General features: G+C 45.7%; 1 protein-coding gene across 2 annotated transcripts in view; it reads right to left on the bottom strand.

Annotated features, from left to right (window-relative positions):
• LOC141156789 (cytochrome P450 3A29-like) overlaps positions 1–16,981 on the bottom strand; it is an 82,010-nt gene that overhangs the window by 17,827 nt on the left and 47,202 nt on the right. For both annotated transcript variants that reach the window (XM_073643176.1, XM_073643186.1), the window contains one exon: positions 9,290–9,516. In XM_073643176.1, the coding sequence (XP_073499277.1) occupies positions 9,290–9,516 (227 nt within the window). The remainder of the gene's footprint in view (positions 1–9,289; positions 9,517–16,981) is intronic.

Here is a 16,981-nt window from a genome sequence, read left to right as displayed (position 1 = left end):
TGTCCCTGGAGCGACTCTTCCTAAAAGTCGTTTATTTAACCTTACTATTCCTGAGAGGAAGGCTTTGGAGGAATACATACAGACAAGTTTGGCCGCCGGTCACATTAGGCCCTCTAAGTCTCCTGTGGCGGTTGGATTTTTTTTTGTAAAAAAAAAGGACGGCGGTTTACGTCCTTGTCTGGATTTTCGTGAGATTAACAAAATTACGGTACGCAATCCTTACCCACTGCCATTGATTCCTGATCTGTTTAACCAGTTATTGGGGGCCAAGTGGTTCTCTAAAATTGACCTTAAGGGGGCATACAATCTGTTGCGCATGAAGGAGGGTGATGAATGGAAGACTGCTTTTAACACTCCTGTGGGTCATTTTGAGAATCTGGTTATGCCTTTTGGTCTTACTAATGCTCCTGCATTTTTTCAGAATCTGATTAATGACATCCTTAGACCTTTGATCGGTAAAAATGTGGTTGTGTATTTGGATGACATTTTGATTTATTCGCCAGATCTGGAGTCTCATTGGCGGAGCGTGCGTGAGGTATTACAGTTATTAATGGACAATTCGCTTTTTGCTAAGCTGGAGAAATGTGAGTTCGCTGTACAGAGAATTAGTTTTTTGGGCTACATTATCTCCAGCAAAGGTTTTGAGATGGATCCGGTTAAGGTTCAGGCTGTGCAGGAATGGCCTAGGCCTATTGGTTTGAAATCAATACAGAGGTTTTTGGGTTTCGCCAATTACTATAGAAAATTCATAAAAAATTTTTCTAGTATTGTCAAACCTCTGACTGATCTCACCAGGAAAGGTGCTGATGCGGTTCAGTGGTCTTCTGAGGCCATTGAAGCTTTTGTGTATCTCAAGGAGAGGTTCACCTCTGCTCCCATCCTTATGCAGCCTGATGTTACTAGGCCGTTTTTGGTTGAGGTTGATGCTTCCTCTGTGGGGGTTGGCGCAGTATTGTCTCAGGATAACGGGGATGGATTACATCCCTGTGCATTTTTTTCAAAAAAATTTTCGGAGACTGAATTGAATTACGATATTGGTAATCGGGAATTATTGGCTATTAAACTCGCATTTGAACACTGGCGCCACTTCTTGGAAGGTGCGGAATTTCCCGTTCAGGTTCTTACGGATCATAAAAATCTGATATATCTTGACGCTGCCAAGCGCCTGAATGCCCGTCAGGCTAGGTGGGCACTGTTTTTCTCGCGGTTTAATTTCTCCGTTACTTACATCCCTGGTACTAAGAATGTTAAGGCGGATGCCTTGTCTCGCAGTTTTTCTCCCATAGTCGGTGCTGAGAAAGAGGAAAACATTTTACAAGAAGGTGTTGTGATAGCTGCTTTAGACTCCGTTTTGGAAGATGAGATTCTTAAAGCTCAGGAGAATGCCCCATCTAACACTCCTCATGGGAGGTTGTTTGTGCCTGGGACCTTTAGGAGAGATTTGTTTGTTGAGTGTCACGAATCTCGGTTGGCAGGTCATCCCGGAATCTCTGAGACCAAGAGACTGGTGGGTCGCAGTTTTTGGTGGCCTGGATGGCAGAAGGAAGTCATTAAGTGGGTGCGCCAATGTACTATATGTGCTAGATCTAAGTCCTCACATACTCCTGCTGCGGGGTTGCTTTGTCCTTTGGAGGTCCCCAGTGCTCCTTGGACACATTTGGCTATGGACTTTATAACTGACCTTCCCCCCTCTGAGGGTTTTACTGTCATCTGGGTGGTCGTGGACCGTTTTAGCAAGATGTGTCACTTGGTTCCCTTCGTCAAACTGCCCTGCGCTAAAACTCTCGCTAAGGCCTTTGTCAAGGAAATTGTCAGACTTCATGGCGTTCCTACTGACATTGTTTCTGATAGGGGTCCTCAGTTCGTGGCTCGTTTTTGGCGTGCCTTTTGTGACAGGTTGGGAATTCATTTGTCGTTTTCGTCCGGATATCATCCTGAATCTAATGGCCAGACAGAAAGGAAAAACCAGGATGTTGAGCAGTTCTTGCGTTGTTTTGTGGCAGACAATCAAGAGGGGTGGTCTGAGTTTCTGCCACTTGCCGAATTTGCTCTGAACAATCATACATCTTCTTCTGCTGGTTGTTCGCCTTTTTTTTGTTGTTCTGGGAGACATCCGTCGTTTGGGTCGTTCTCCAAGTTGGGATCTGCCGTGCCTGAGGAGGAGAGTTTTTCCGGTGATTTGGAAAGAGTTTGGACGGATGTGCGTGGTAATCTTCAGGAGGCCAACAGAAAATCTAAAGACTACTTTGATAGGAAACGACAGGAGGTTTTGTTCGCTGTTGGTGACATGGTTTGGTTGTCCTCTAGGAATCTGCGGTTGAGGATTCCTTCTAAGAAATTGGGTCCCAAGTTTGTAGGGCCCTTTAAGGTGCTTCAGGTTGTCAACCAATCTGCTGTTAGGTTGGAGGTTCCTACCTCCTGGAGAATTAATCCGGTCTTTCATGTCTCTCTGTTAAAAAAAGCTGTTGTGTCGGATGGTGACGCCTCTGCCTCTGTTCCTCCGGTGGTGGAGGACGGGGAATATGAAATTTCTCGCATCCTTGACTCTAGACGGTATAGAGGTAGTTTGCAGTATCTTGTGGCCTGGAAAGGTTTCGGACCCGAGGATAACTCTTGGGTGAGGTCAGATGATGTTTCCGCGTCCAGACTTATCAGAGCGTTTCACAGGAGATTTCCTGATAAGCCTGGTCCTAGGGGATCCGGAGGATCCTCTTAGAAGGGGGGGTACTGTTAGAACCTTGCTGTTAGGTTTTTTTTCCTTTGCTGGTCACATGACCTTGTTGGCCTATTTAATCCTGCTCCGCCCTTCTGGCTTTGCTGGACTTCATTGTATATCTACTTTCTAGCTAGCCTGTGCTCTGTATCTAACTCTGTTAGTTTGCTTGGTCTACGGACCTCTAGGTTCTTTCTATTTTGTTTGTTCGTCTGTCTGCTGCTATTTCTGTTAGGAGGTGTCCCATATTCCTCCCAGTCCTTAGTACTTGTAGGGATTCCCTCCCCAAATCTATAGGTCTCCGTACAGACTAGATTAGGACTTTAGCAGGTCTGATCGCAGGATCAGGTTCCCTGTTACATCGTAGGGATTCAGCTGAGTCTTATAGTAGGGACAGATCTCCTCTCTTTCCTTAGCTTTGGTAGCAGAACATAACACTGAAGCAGTTGTTTTCTCTGAGCCTCTGCACTCTTCTGACCCGGCGGAGGACCTCCAGTTGTTTCCTGAATCCTCCGGGATACCACCAGATAACAAAGAGACAGTGACTTTTCCTCATTATGTACGTGATAACCCGTCTATTTCTTCCTGTGAGCTTGACAAGATGTACCTCGAAGCAGAGATTACCCTTAAGTCTCTGTCCCCCTCCAACCCAGTGAACGACTGGCCCTCGAATTCCCTGCGGAAGATTCTGGCAGGCCTGAAGAAGAGGGGGCGTAAGGGGGGAGGTACTGTAACATACCTGGCGGCGTCCTTGCATGGTGGTCCATCTCCCACTGTGCAGGAGGGCGCACTTGGTCTCCTGTCCAGAATGTCTCTCTGGCTTCCCTCCTTGCTGTCTGTTTGTCTGTTTTGGCTGCATAGGGCGACGCCCGCTGAACTTCCTGTTTCTTGTACCTGCTGCGGACACGCCCCTGTTGCACCTTCAGCCTATTGCTGTCCATCTTTGGGTATTTATACCACCTTCTTCCTCAAGATGGCGCCTGAGCATTGTGTCCTGTCAGTCGGCTTTTTTGTCTCTGACATGCCAGGTCCTATCCTGTTTTCCTGCCTGTTTTCCAGTTCTGTGTCTGAACTGTGGTCTGTTCTTGTGAACACGCTTCTTGCCTGTTCTTTCGCCTTCTAGGGGCCGTATTCCTAGATCTGCCTGTCTGTGCCTTGCGGTATCTGTTCCCGTCTGAACAGAGTCCTGTTTGTGTCCCTGCCTTGCGGTATCTGTTCCTGTCTGAACTGAGTCCTGTCTATTTCTCCTGTCTTGCAGTATCTGTTCCCGTGTCTGAACTGAGTCCTGTCTATGTCTCCTGCCTTGTGGTATCAGTTCCCGTGTCTGAACTGAGTCCTGTCTGTGTACTCTTGCCTGCTGCCTTTCCTGGAGGCTGTATTTCCAGGCCTGTCTGTACACGCTCCTAGCCTGTTCCTCCCGCCTTCTAGGGGCCGATTACCTAGATCCGTTCCTGTATCTTGTCTGTCCTGTCTGAACACGCTCCTTGCCTGTTCGTCCCGCCTCTCTGGGGGCCGTATTCCCAGACCCGCTCCTGTATTCCGCTGCAGTGTCGGTCTCTTCCGTACACTCAGTTCCAGTCTGAACTCTCTCCTATCCTTTACCTGTTTTGCCTCTATGTCCATTCCTTTCCTTTTTCTGCAGAGTCTGAACTCGTACCTAACTCCTGCTTGTTGTCTCTGTACTCCCGTTTGTGAGTTTGTGGTCCCCTCGCTACTTCACTGCAAGTACCCTGTGGGTATCTGGCTCTGCCTTTCCCTTCCTGTCTGTTCCGTGTGAACAGAGCCCTGTCCGTCCTGCTCTGACTCCTTGCTCACTGCTCCGGCAGCCTTGCTCCGCTCTTGCCCTTTTGCTCACTGCTCCGGCAGTCCTGTCCTGCCCTGCTTCTGCCCGCTGCTCCGGCAGTCCTGTCCTGCCCTGCTTCTGCCCGCTGCTCCGGCAGTCCTGTCCTGCCCTGCTTGTGCTCGCTGCTCCTGCAGCCCCGTCCTGCTCTGTTCTTGCCCACCGCTTTGGGCGTTCCCTCTCTGCTGTGGTTGTCTACCGCATCTGCGGTTCTGTGACCCAGTCTGTACTGGGTCTTAACCTTTCTGTGCTCCAGCCCGTCCTTTCGGCCAGTACCTCCCTGCCTGCATACTCGCCTGTATCCACCCCTCTGCATACCTGCCGTGTTTGCTTACATCCACCAGTCTGTGCCAGCCTAACCTGCCTGTTCCAGTAATTCCAGTGTGGGTCAACCCCCGTGTCCGGAGTTTGACCTGGAGTAGCACCTGGTCCCTCTGCCCGGTTTCTCCCTGGTGCACTGGCGTCGTATGCCGTCGTGCCACCTTGGTCGGATCGGCCAGATACTTAGTCACGCCCCTCCAGGCACTCTCCGGTCCATGGTCAAGTGGAACCACAACACCCGCACACGCCAGTCAGTCCGGGCGTGTGCATAACATGTAGTAGAGGGGTTACAAGGACACTAAACTTCAGGAAGGCAAATTTCCAATGGTTGAGAGATGATCTTAGTGCATTAAACTGGGACAATATCCTGAGACATAAAGCTACACAAAGCAAATGGTAGACATTTATTAGCATCCTGAATAGGACCTGTGCACAATATATACCCTATGGGAATAAACATGCTAGAAATAAGAGGAAACCGCTATACATAAATAGAGCTGTAAGGGGCGCAATAAGTGACAAAAAGAAAGCATTTAGAGAACTAAAGCAAGTAGGTAGTGATGAGGCATTAAATAAATATAGAAAATTAAATAAATTCTGTAAAAACCAAATCAAGGCAGCAAAGATTGAGGCAGAGAGAATCATTGCCAGAGAAAGTAAAAATAATCCCAAAATATTCTTTAACTGCATAAATAGAAAAAAACTAAAAAATTATAGTGTTGGCCCCCTTAAAAATAGTCTGGGTGAAATGGTGGATGAGGATGAGGAAGAGGAAAAAGCCAATATGCTAAATGATTTTTTTTCAACCGTATTTACACAAGAAAACCGCATGACAGAAAACATGATTAGTGATAACAAAAATGCTCCATTAAATGTCACTTGCTTAACCCAGCAAGAAGTACGGTGGCGTCTAAAAATCACTAAAGTTGACAAATCCCCGGCCCCGGATGGGATACACCCGCGAGTACTGCAGGAATTAAGTAACGTCATAGATAGACCATTATTTTTAATCTTTAAAAATTCCATAATAACAGGGTCTGCACCACAGGACTGGCGTATAGCAAATGTGGTGCCAATATTCAAAAAGGGGACAAAAACTGAACTTGGAAATTATAGGCCAGTAAGCTTAATCTCTACTGTGGATAAAATCCTGGAGGGTTTCCTAAGAGATGCTATACTAGAGTATCTGAAGAAGAATAACCTCCTGACCCAATATCAACATGGGTTTACGAGGGACTGTTCCTGTCAAACTAATCTGATCAGTTTTTATGAGGAGGCAAGTTCCGGACTGGACCAAGGAAATACAGTGGATGTTGTGTATATGGACTTTTCAAAAGCTTTTGATACGGTTCCACACAAAAGGTTGATACATAAAATGAGAACAATGGGGATAGGGGAAAATATATGTATGTGGGTTAAGAATTGGCTCAGTGATAGGAAACAAAGGGTGGTTATTAATGGAAACACTCAGACTGGGTCTCAGTTAACAGTGGGGTACCACAGGGGTCAGTATTGGGCCCCATTCTTTTTAACATATTTATTAATGACCTTGTAGGGGGCATACAGAGTAATATTTCAATATTTGCAGATGACTCTAAACTCTGCAGGGTAATCAATACAGAGGAGGAGGACAATTTTATATTACAGGAGGATCTATGTAAACTAGAAGCTTGGGCTGATAAATGGCAAATGAGCTTTAATGGGGATAAATGTAAGGTAATGCACTTGGGCAGAGGAAATAAAATGTATAATTATATGCTTAATTGTAAAACACTGGGCAAAACTGTAACTGAAAAAGACCTGGGTGTATTGGTGGACAACAAGCTCACGTTTAGTGGCCAGTGTCAGGCAGTTGCTGCAAAGGCAAATAAAATTTATGGGATGCATTAAAAGAGGCATAGATGCTCATGAGGAGAACATAATTTTACCTCTATAAAAGTCACTAGTGCGACCACATTTAGAATACTGTGTACAGTTCTGGTCTCCGGTGTATAAGAAAGACATAGCTGAACTAGAGAGGGTGCAGAGAAGAGCGACCAAGGTTATTAGAGGACTGGGGGGTCTGCAAATCCAAGACAGGTTATTACACTTGGGGTTATTTACTGTGGAAAAACGAAGGCTTAGGGGTGATCTTATTACTATGTACAAGTATATGAGGGGACAGTACAAAGACCTTTCTACTGATCTTTTTACTCTGAGGCCTGAGACGGGGATAAGGGGGCATCTTCTACGTCTGGAGGAAAGAAGGTTTAATCATAATCACAGACGGGGATTCTTTACTGTAAGAGCAGTGAGACTATAGAACTCTCTGCGTCATGATGTTGTAATGAGTGATTCACTATTAAAATTTAAGAAGGGCATGGATGCCTTTCTTGAAAAGTATAATATTACAGGTTATATATACTAGCTTCGATAGGGCGTTGATCCAGGGAACTAGTCTGATTGTCGTATGGAGTCGGGAAGGAATTTTTTTCCCCAATGTGGAGCTTAGTGTTTGCCACATGGGTTTTTTTTGCCTTCCTCTGGATCAACATGTTAGGCTATGGGTTGAACTAAATGGACTTAGTCTACCTTCAACCTTAAAAACTATGTTACTATGTTAAAGTCAGTACTTTGTAGAGCCTCCTTTTGCAGAAATTAAAGCTGCAATACATTTTGACAGACCGAAATAGGTTTTGCTCAAGAATATCCCTCTATTTCGAACCATCCACCTTTCTCTCTACTTGGACCATTTTCCTTGTCCCTGCTGCTAAAAAACATCCCCACAGCATGATGCTGCCACCACCATGTTTCACTTTGAGGATGGTGTTATTGCGGTGATGAGCTGTGCTGGTTGGTGCCAGACATAGCATTTACCGTAGTGGCCAAAAAGTTAAATTTTGGTCTCATCTGATCACAGCACCATCCTCCATACATTTGAGGAGTCTCCCAAATGTATTTTAACAAACTCAAAATGAGCCTTACAATTTGTGTGTAAATAAAGGCTTTTTTCTGCCCACTCTTCCATAAAGGCCACATCCATAGAGTGTGAGGCTTATTGTGGTCGTATGGACAATACTCCAGTCTCTGCAGGCGAACTCTTCAGCTCCTTCAGGGTTATTTTTATTATTATAGCGCCATTTATTCCATGGCGCTTTACATGTGAAAAAGGGGTATAATACAAGAACAATTACAATAATCTTGAACACAATGTGACAGCGACTGGTACAGGAGGAGCGAGGACCCTGCCCGCGAGGGCTCACAATCTACGAGGGATGGGTGAGGATAAAGTAGGTGAGGGTAGAGCTGGTCGTGGGTTAAATTTTGGTCTCTGTGCTGCCTCTCTGATTAATGCCTTCTTTGCCCGGGCTGAGAATTTTGGTGGACGGCCCTCTCTTGGCAGGTTTGTCATGGAACCATGTTCTTTCCATTTGATGATAATAGATTTGATGGTGCTCCGGGGATCATCAGAGATTGGGATTTTTTTTATAACTCAACCTTGACTTGTACTTCTCATCAACTTAATCCCTGACTTGTTTGGAGATCTCCTTGGTCTTCATGGTGTTGTTTGGTTAGTGGTGCCTCTTGCTTAATGGTTTTGAATTCTCTGTGCCCTTTCAGAAAAGGTGTATATATACTGACAGACCATGTGACACTTAGATTCATAGGTGGACTACCTTTCACTGATCATGTGACTTATGAAGGTAATTGCTTGCACCAGAGATTTTTAGGGGCTTCAAAATGGGTGGATACATTTGCACATGCCAATTTTTAGTTATTTGATCCAATAAATTTAATTTGTACCTATATTTTTCTCACTTCACTTCACCAACTTAGACTATTTAGTGCTGATGCATCACACACAAATCAAAAGTACAAAAATATTTAAACACAGGTCGTAATTTAACAAAATAGGTAAAAAGCCAAAGTGGTTGAATACTTTCGCCAACCACTGTATTTAATATGATTGAGTTTTTCTCTTTATACTCATTGGCCCCGATTCATCATTGCCTTTGTTATTTTTTTGTGTAGTTCTGTGTGATTTGTGCCCTTGTTTTATTTGCACTCAATTCTTTATTCTATTTGTGCCCTTTTTTTAAAGTATATTTTATATGTGCTTGCCTGTTTTTTTCTGCTTTGTGGGCAGAGTTTATCAATTCCAGATGTTTTCTCCTGATTTTTAAAATGTCGCAAAACTTGGCGCAACTTCACTTCAGTCCCCCTGATGTACTTTCATATACGCCCAAATTTTAACACAATTTTTGCGCCAAAAGTACCAAAAGCAGTTCAAGACAAGAAAAAAGCCAATTTGTGGCATTATGCCAAATTCATGATTTGCTTGCGTCCTTTTGATGAATTTGGCACAAAAATGACAAGTAATACAAAAAAAGTATTTTTTTCACAATAAATGCCCCCACATATACAGTGTATGATACCTTTCAGGTCGGAAATCCTCTGAATCAGGCCACAACTCAGGGTCACGGTGCAGCACAAAGACTGGGATAACAGTCACCATGTCCTTTGGGATAGTCACTCCATTGATCTCAGTTGTGGTTTTGCAAACACGTTCCAGTCTCCCAGCTGCGGGATAGAGTCTTAAGGTTTCATAAAGCACCATATCAAGGTACTCCATCTGCTTCAGAGCTTCATATGTTGGAGGAGCCTGAAGACAATGAATACATTGAATACTTTGATTTTTGTACTTGAGATCATCTTCTAATGTAATCAGACATTCATAAATTTTCCCCACATTCGCCATTGATAGCAAGTTGTTACAAATTATGTTATTAGTACTGTATTTTTCAGACTATAAAATGCATTTTTTCCCAAAAATTTGGGAGGAAAATGGATGTGTGTTTTATAGTTATGGAGCTTTACCTGGCTCGCTGTGGGGGGGAGATGGGCGGCGGTGGAGAGGGGTCATAAGAGGCAGGAGCAGGGTCGCCACTGCAGGAAGCTGGCGGCAGGAGTGGGGCGATGCTGTGGGCCCTGGGCTGGGAGAAAGGGGTGTCCAGGCTTTGCAAAGCAAGGGAGGGAGGAGCAGAGCCCCCGCTGTGCACAGTGACCTCTCCGTGTTCTCCAGGAAAATGGTGCCAGTGTCAATGCATGTGCAGATTGAGATATTGGCTCAATGACGAGCTGAGACCTCACTCTAGGCTATGGATTTTTACACTGAAGGTACCTATTAAACCAGCATGACAGCGCTTTTATGCCCATACGTTTAGTTTAACATGCCTGGTCCTGATGACAGCTTCAAAATGTTATTTACTATTTTCCGGTGCATTTTAAAGTGCGAAAAATATGATAATTAATTTTCCATGTGAGGCATGTTTGTTATTTTGGCCATTATTATGTCTATTTTGGCTTTAATGTGGAAGCTTGTTTAGAATCTTGGAAAACCTGCTTACTAATGGTTTGTACATACTCACATACTGGAGTGCTGGCCGGGAAAACACTGCTTAAAATATGCACTTTTTTGAGTGGGGGAAAAGGTACTGCACAAACACTGAAAGAATTAGCATGCTGCAGAATTTAAACTGCCAAAAATCTGCAAGGAAACTCAAGCAACATGGGCATGAGATTTCAGGAATCTCATTCACTTTGCTGGGACTATAAGGACTCATGCAGACGTCTGTGTATCTCGGTCCGATCATGGACCGCAATGCACAAACTGGCCTGCTCCAGGTTTCGTGGGCCCCGGGCGAAAGAGTCTCAGTGGGCCCCTTTAACACATACCACAATTCATGATGCAAAGATACAGCAGATAAATATATATATAATACAATGCCAAAGATTTCAATGACTTCTTAAATTACATGAGTGATATCTATAGTAACTTCTACAATAGCTCAGAAATCGGCAAATCCTTGCCGCGCACAGTGCAGACTGGACAGTATAGTCCTCCATACAGTATTATGGGCACCACATAGTCCTCCATACAGTATTATAGGCACCACATAGTCCTCCATACAGAATAATGGACCCAATATAATGCTCCATACAGAATACTGGGTCCCATATCTTGCTCTGTACAGTATTATGGGCTCCATATATTGTTCCTTACAGAATAATGGACCCATATAATGCTCCATACAGAATACTGGCCCCCATATAATGTTCCATACAAAATATTGACCCCCCATATAATGCTCCATACAGAATATTGGCCCCCATATAATGCTCCATACAGAATAATGGACCCCATGTAATACTGAATGCAGAATACTGGCCCCCATATAATGCTCCATGCAGAATACTGGCCCCCATATAATGCTCCATGCAGAATACTGCCCCCCATATAAAGCTATATGCTGTATAGGCCCCATATAAATGCTCCATGCTGTATGGGCCCCATATAAATGTTCCATGCAGGATGGCCCCATATAAATGTTCCATGCAGGATGGGCCCCATATAAATGTTCCATGCAGGATGGCCCCATATAAATGTTTCATGCAGGATGGCCCCATATAAATGTTCCATGCTGTATAGGCCCCATATAAATGTTCCATGCAGGATGGGCCCCATATAATTGTTTCAAGCAGGATGGCCCCATATAAATGTTCCATGCAGGATGGCCCCATATAAATGTTCCATGCAGAATGGGCCCCATATAAATGTTCCATGCAGGATGGCACCCTATAGATGTTCCATGCAGGCTGGGCCCCATATAAATGTTCCATTGTTCCATGCAGGATGGCCCCATATAAATGTTCCATGCAGAATGGGCCCCATATAAATGCTCCTTACATAATGGGCCTATATAGTGCCCCATGCCTCCATACATAAAAAAATCAAATACTCACCTCTCCTGCTGCCGCTGATCTGCTCTGGACTCCTCAGCATCGCCATCTTCCCGCTCTCTTCGCTGTGACAGCTCAGCAGAGGGTGTGCTGGAAAGACGTCATCGCACCCTCTGACCTGAGACGTCACAGTCAGGAGATGCGGAAGAGACAGGAGCTGCGGAGGTACGAGGAGAGGTAAGTATTGTGCTGGGGCCCTGAGCAAGCGGGGGGGGGGGGCTCCTCTGCTCACGGGCCCCATAGCGGGGTGTCCGATGGTGAGTGGGCTCCCCGCCAACTGAGGGCCCCGGAACTTGCCCAGGTGCGCTGGGTGCTGACGCCGTCCCTGAAATACAGTATATAAAGCTGTCATGCTCCAGTCAGGAGACCTGTGACCAAGATCCACGGATGTCTGCATGAGCCCTTAAAAGCTTCGTATGATGGCAAAAACACAACATGTGAACAAGCCCTTAAAGCTGAAGACAGGAGCAGGCCATGTCTAACTGGAAGAATATTTAGCTTTTTTGACAAAAGAGGACAATTATTTTAACTGAAAAAGTGCTGTGTCTAAAGTGCTGAACATAATATTAAATGCTATTTTCTGCATCAAATAATAGTTCTACTATTAGAATGAAATAGTAATTGTCAGTCATCACACTGTTGATGAGAATGTGCTGGAAAAGCATTTATTTCGATATATATTTATATTAAGTAAATGGCATTACTTCTCATTACTTCTCTATGTTGTACCATTATACTAGTTATTTCCTGAAAACAAAAACAAAAATTGGAACCCAAGCAAAGTAGAGAGTCCAAATGCACGACTATATATCAAGAACCAAAGTTGTTGTAAAAGGGTAAAAATATGTCCAAAACAGAACCCCTGACAAAGTATTTGTGAAATGCTTGTTGTGTGTATGGTGTATGGGTGGGGGGGGGGGGGCCTTACCATTTTTCTGCTACTATTCCTTGTACCTTTTCTAATTCTCTTTTCAGAAAATCATTCTTTTGGCACTCCAATTTAAATTACGGCAGTCTATATATTATACTCTTTTGGGCATTTTGTATGCACTGTCTTATTATTGTGACTAGTTCCATGTTACTATGGGTATTTCCCCATCAATATGTCTTTGTGCCGGTTGTGTTGGATGTATTTATAGTAGTTGTAGTTATTTTCCCGGGTAAATATTTTTGTTTGTATCTATGATTTTTGGTTCTGTACATGTATTCCCAATGTATCTATTTAACTTTTCTATTTCAAACTTTCCAGACCTCAAACACCCAAGACATTGTACTGAATATTAGAGATGAGAGAATGTTTTGATGTTCGAGTTCGGCGAATAAACCTGAACATCAAAAAAATATTCGTGTTTGGCCACCTGATCACGAACCAGAACCCGAACAGGGCCCCAAACATCCCTGGTTTCCTGCACTGTCATATTTTTTGATAGCGCAGGAATCAGGGGCTGTGACCGGTGGTAAGATCGCTATCGCTGGTCACAGCGCTGCGGGATCATGCTGACAGGTGTCAGAGTGACCCCGAAGCTGTAACAATGACGCGCGGTAAAAAGTTTACCGCGGGTCACAGGTAGTGTTGAGCCACCCCCGTAGTGTTCGAGTTCGGTTCGGTTCGTCGAACACCCGTGTGTTCGCCGAACTGTTCGTCGAACTGTTCGTCGAACACCTTCGAACACCGTTAAAACCAATGGCAGGCAAACAAAAACACATAGAAACACATAGAAAACACCTTCAAAGGTGTCCAAAAGCTGACAAACTGCTCAGAAGACACAACTAACACATGGAAAAGTGACAAGTACATATAGTCATGCGAAAAGAAAAGAGGTGGAGGAGTAAAAGGAGGGGGAGACACAGATATAGGCATGTCATGTCCTTCTAAAATCCAAAAAGTGAGAAGCCGACACGTTCAGTCCGCTCCTGCCCGTGCCACCTCCGTGTCGCCGGGTATGTGCCAGAGCTGCGGTGAACCCTGACGGCCAACCCCCCTCTCCCAATACTGGTGCCTGTCCGCTGGTGGGTCGAGCGAGCCCCCCTGTGGTGGAGGCAGCTCTAAGCTTTTTAATTTAAATTGTCTCTCTAATTTGAATAAATACACTTTAAATCCATTTACAAGGATCTATTGGAGGGCAAGTCTCATGCCAGCAGCCGCGTAATTCCAGCTCCAGTAGCGTCCACTAAAGCTGCTGCAGTTAAAAAGCTTTTATAAGGATCGAGCTCGGCTGTCCACCGCAAGGCATCCTACTGCCAGTCCGAGCCCCTATGCCTTGGGGTGCCTCCTGATGCTCTTCACTGAGTATCCCGTGGTCCCGAAGCATTTCCTTTGAAAAAATGAAGTGTCCAAACTACAGGTGGTGTAGCTTGCTTAACAGCCGGGATAATCCGCTGACTAGCAGACACTGCTACTAGGCACAAAGTATTTCCTGGGCTAGATGCAGTTAAAAATTTGTAATTAGATACTCTCGTTGGATGCTGAGAAAGCATTCCATAGAGTCTCCTGGCACGCCATATATGATTCTCTTAAAAAGCTTGGGGTAGGGGTCTAGGGGACCCTTTTATAGCCAAAATCACGGCCCTGTATCGCAATACGTCACCTAGGCTGAAGATAAATGGAACTGTCGAACCCTGAGGGCTCGGTTGCTACAGAGGTATTGCACCTCACCCAGAGGTGTGATATCTCACTCTCAGGTAAGGATGTAGTGTGGATCAGGACCCGACACCTGCATGCATTACACCACATTGCCGTGGGGCAGGGCGACCAATATGCCCCTGAGATGGGCACGACAGTCCCTGTCCCTGGCTGGAGTGGGGGGAGGGAACACTGAGGAAGGGGAACCCTGTAGTGCAGGAGCAGGGAGGAAGCAGTTCCTGGGTGCATTGAGAAGGGAGTATAAAAGGTGGGCACCATCTTAGTTCAGTGCAGAGAAGTCTGAGCAGAAGTGGCAGGGAGCAGGGGCTCTGCATGAGCTCTGCTCCGGAGGCGGGCCTAGTAACAGAGGCCCAGGCCTGGAAGAGGGAGAAGGAAGGAAGAGGAGCGGAGAAGGCTCCAGGAACGAGGAACGAAGGGATCTCAGGGGTGCGGACGGGCGAGTCGCCACCGCACGCCCGAATCCACCTGCGTGGAGGGGTCAGGCCAAAGGGGGAGACCGGTCCCCGAAACTAGTGGAGGCAGGAAACGACCCTCAGCTAGAAACAGGAGGCTGTGACATTTTATGTGGCGCAGCCCCTCGCTACACCCGCTAGGAAGGCACCACATAGGGTCAGGGAAACTGGCGCCAAGTTTACCAAGAGGAGGCCCGAGGCAGCCGGACAGAAGGGTTGGTAAGAAAGGCCAGACAAAGGACACACAAAGGGGGTCCTGTGAAGCACTCCAAAGTTATCTGGGAGTTGTCTGAGCCCCTCACCTGGTGAGCACAGTACGACGTGGGCAGCCGTTACCTGCAGACGTGGTCTGGATAATAAGAACTGTGAGTAAAGGCCCTGGACTGCATCACTGACTCCGTGTCATTACTGCTGCTGCCCTGCACCATCACCCCCATCCTCCGCATACACTGCCCTGAGGCTATACTCCTACTGGGGAGTTATGCTACGCTCTGCTGCACCCACAACACCAGCCTCAGCGGTCTGCCCTGGAGCGGCGGTTCACTCTGACCGCAATCCACGGGTGGCGTAGTCAGACATTTAAACATCAAAACCACATAAATAGTTCCGCCACTGGTTTGACCGCTCTGAGCCACGGAACCGGGTTGCCGCCACGGAGACTACAACCACCAGCATCCACCAAAAAGGGTCCGGCTCCGGGTGTCCCAAGGCCCAGGGGGCGCGTCAGAACATTTTCATCACCTTTCACAATCACCAATGGGACAAGGCAGGGATGTTCTCTGTCCCCTCTCTTATACATCCTAGTGACGGAGCACCTGCTCTCATCAATTCGCCATAACCCCAATATTAGGTGGATTGAGGTGGGAGGCACCGAGTACAAGTGCTCTCTATTTGCTGATGATGTCCTAGTATATATCACTCAATCACATATATCCATCCATGCTGTTATGGCTGAAATAGATCACTTTGTTACATGGTCAAATTTTAAAATCAATGCAGCGAAGTCTAAGGCCCTCGATGTCTCCCTCCCCAAATCCATATAGGATTCCATCCAGTCCAACTTTCCCTTTGCCTGGCCCTCACAGGGTATCAAATACTTAGGAATTCCTATTCATAGAGACCTCTCCCATCTATGTTATCTTAATTTTGGGCCCTTTATTGAACAACTCCATACAGACCACGGTTGGCAAGTTAGAACTGTAAGATTCACTACGTGAACCACTGGTGTTTTGTGGAAAAGCACATGTACACTGTGTTCCAAATTATTATGCAAAAAGTGTTTAGGAGTGATAAGGGAAGAATTTGTTTGTTTGTCAGTTAAACTCATTGATGGTGATGTGTGTCAGGGCTCTTTATATCACTGTAAGCAATTGCAGACACCTGTGCTAATTAGTTTGGCAGGTGTGTCCAATGAAAGGCAAGACTACTTAAGAAGGCTGTCTCACATTATTAAGCAGCCTACATTTTCTGCCAAAATGGGAAAGAAAAAGGATGTGTCGGCTGCTGAAAATCAACAAATTGTGGAGTGTTTAGGTCAAGGCATGACTACAATCAACATTGTGCGATGATCAGGATGAAGTGTCTTGGCAATCAAGAAGTATGTAGCTGATTCACAGTACACACGTGTGCGTGCTGATAAGGGCAAATTGAGGACTCTTTCCTACAGGCAATTACGTCAGGTTGAAAGAGCAGCGGCAAAAAAGCCTTGTCATAGCAGCAGACAAGTTTTTGAAGCTGCTTGTGCCTCCAACGTCCCCCGAACAACAAGATGCAGGGTCCTTCAGAGGTTTGCAGCTGTGCATACGCCATCCTGTCGACCTCCTCTATCCACTTCACACAAGCAGAAACGGCTCCAGTGGGCCAAACATTACATGAAGACTGATTTCAAAACTGTTTTGTTCACGGATGAGTGCCGTGCAGCGCTCGATGGTCCAGATGGATGGAGTGGAGGATGGCTGGTTGATGGACACCCCACGCAAACACGGCTATAGCGCCAACAAGGAGGAGGTGGATTAATGTTTTGGGCTGGAATCATGGGGAGAGAGATTGTCAGCCCCTTTAGGATCCCTGAAGGCGCTAAAGATGAACTCCATAATGTATGTGGATTTTCTCAAACAGCACTTCCTGCCATGGTTCAAGAAGAAGAACCGTGTATTTCACAGCAAGATCATTTTTCTGCATGATAATGCACCATCTCATGCTGCACATAAAACATCTGCATCTCTGGCTGA

The sequence above is a fragment of the Phyllobates terribilis genome, unplaced genomic scaffold (assembly GCF_046119375.1).
Source record: "Phyllobates terribilis strain yellow unplaced genomic scaffold, ASM4611937v1 Scaffold_1__5_contigs__length_1240528914, whole genome shotgun sequence".
Taxonomy (NCBI): Eukaryota; Metazoa; Chordata; class Amphibia; order Anura; family Dendrobatidae; genus Phyllobates; species Phyllobates terribilis.
The sequence above is the reverse complement of the archived record's forward strand: the minus strand, read 5'-3'. Positions and strand labels throughout refer to the sequence as shown.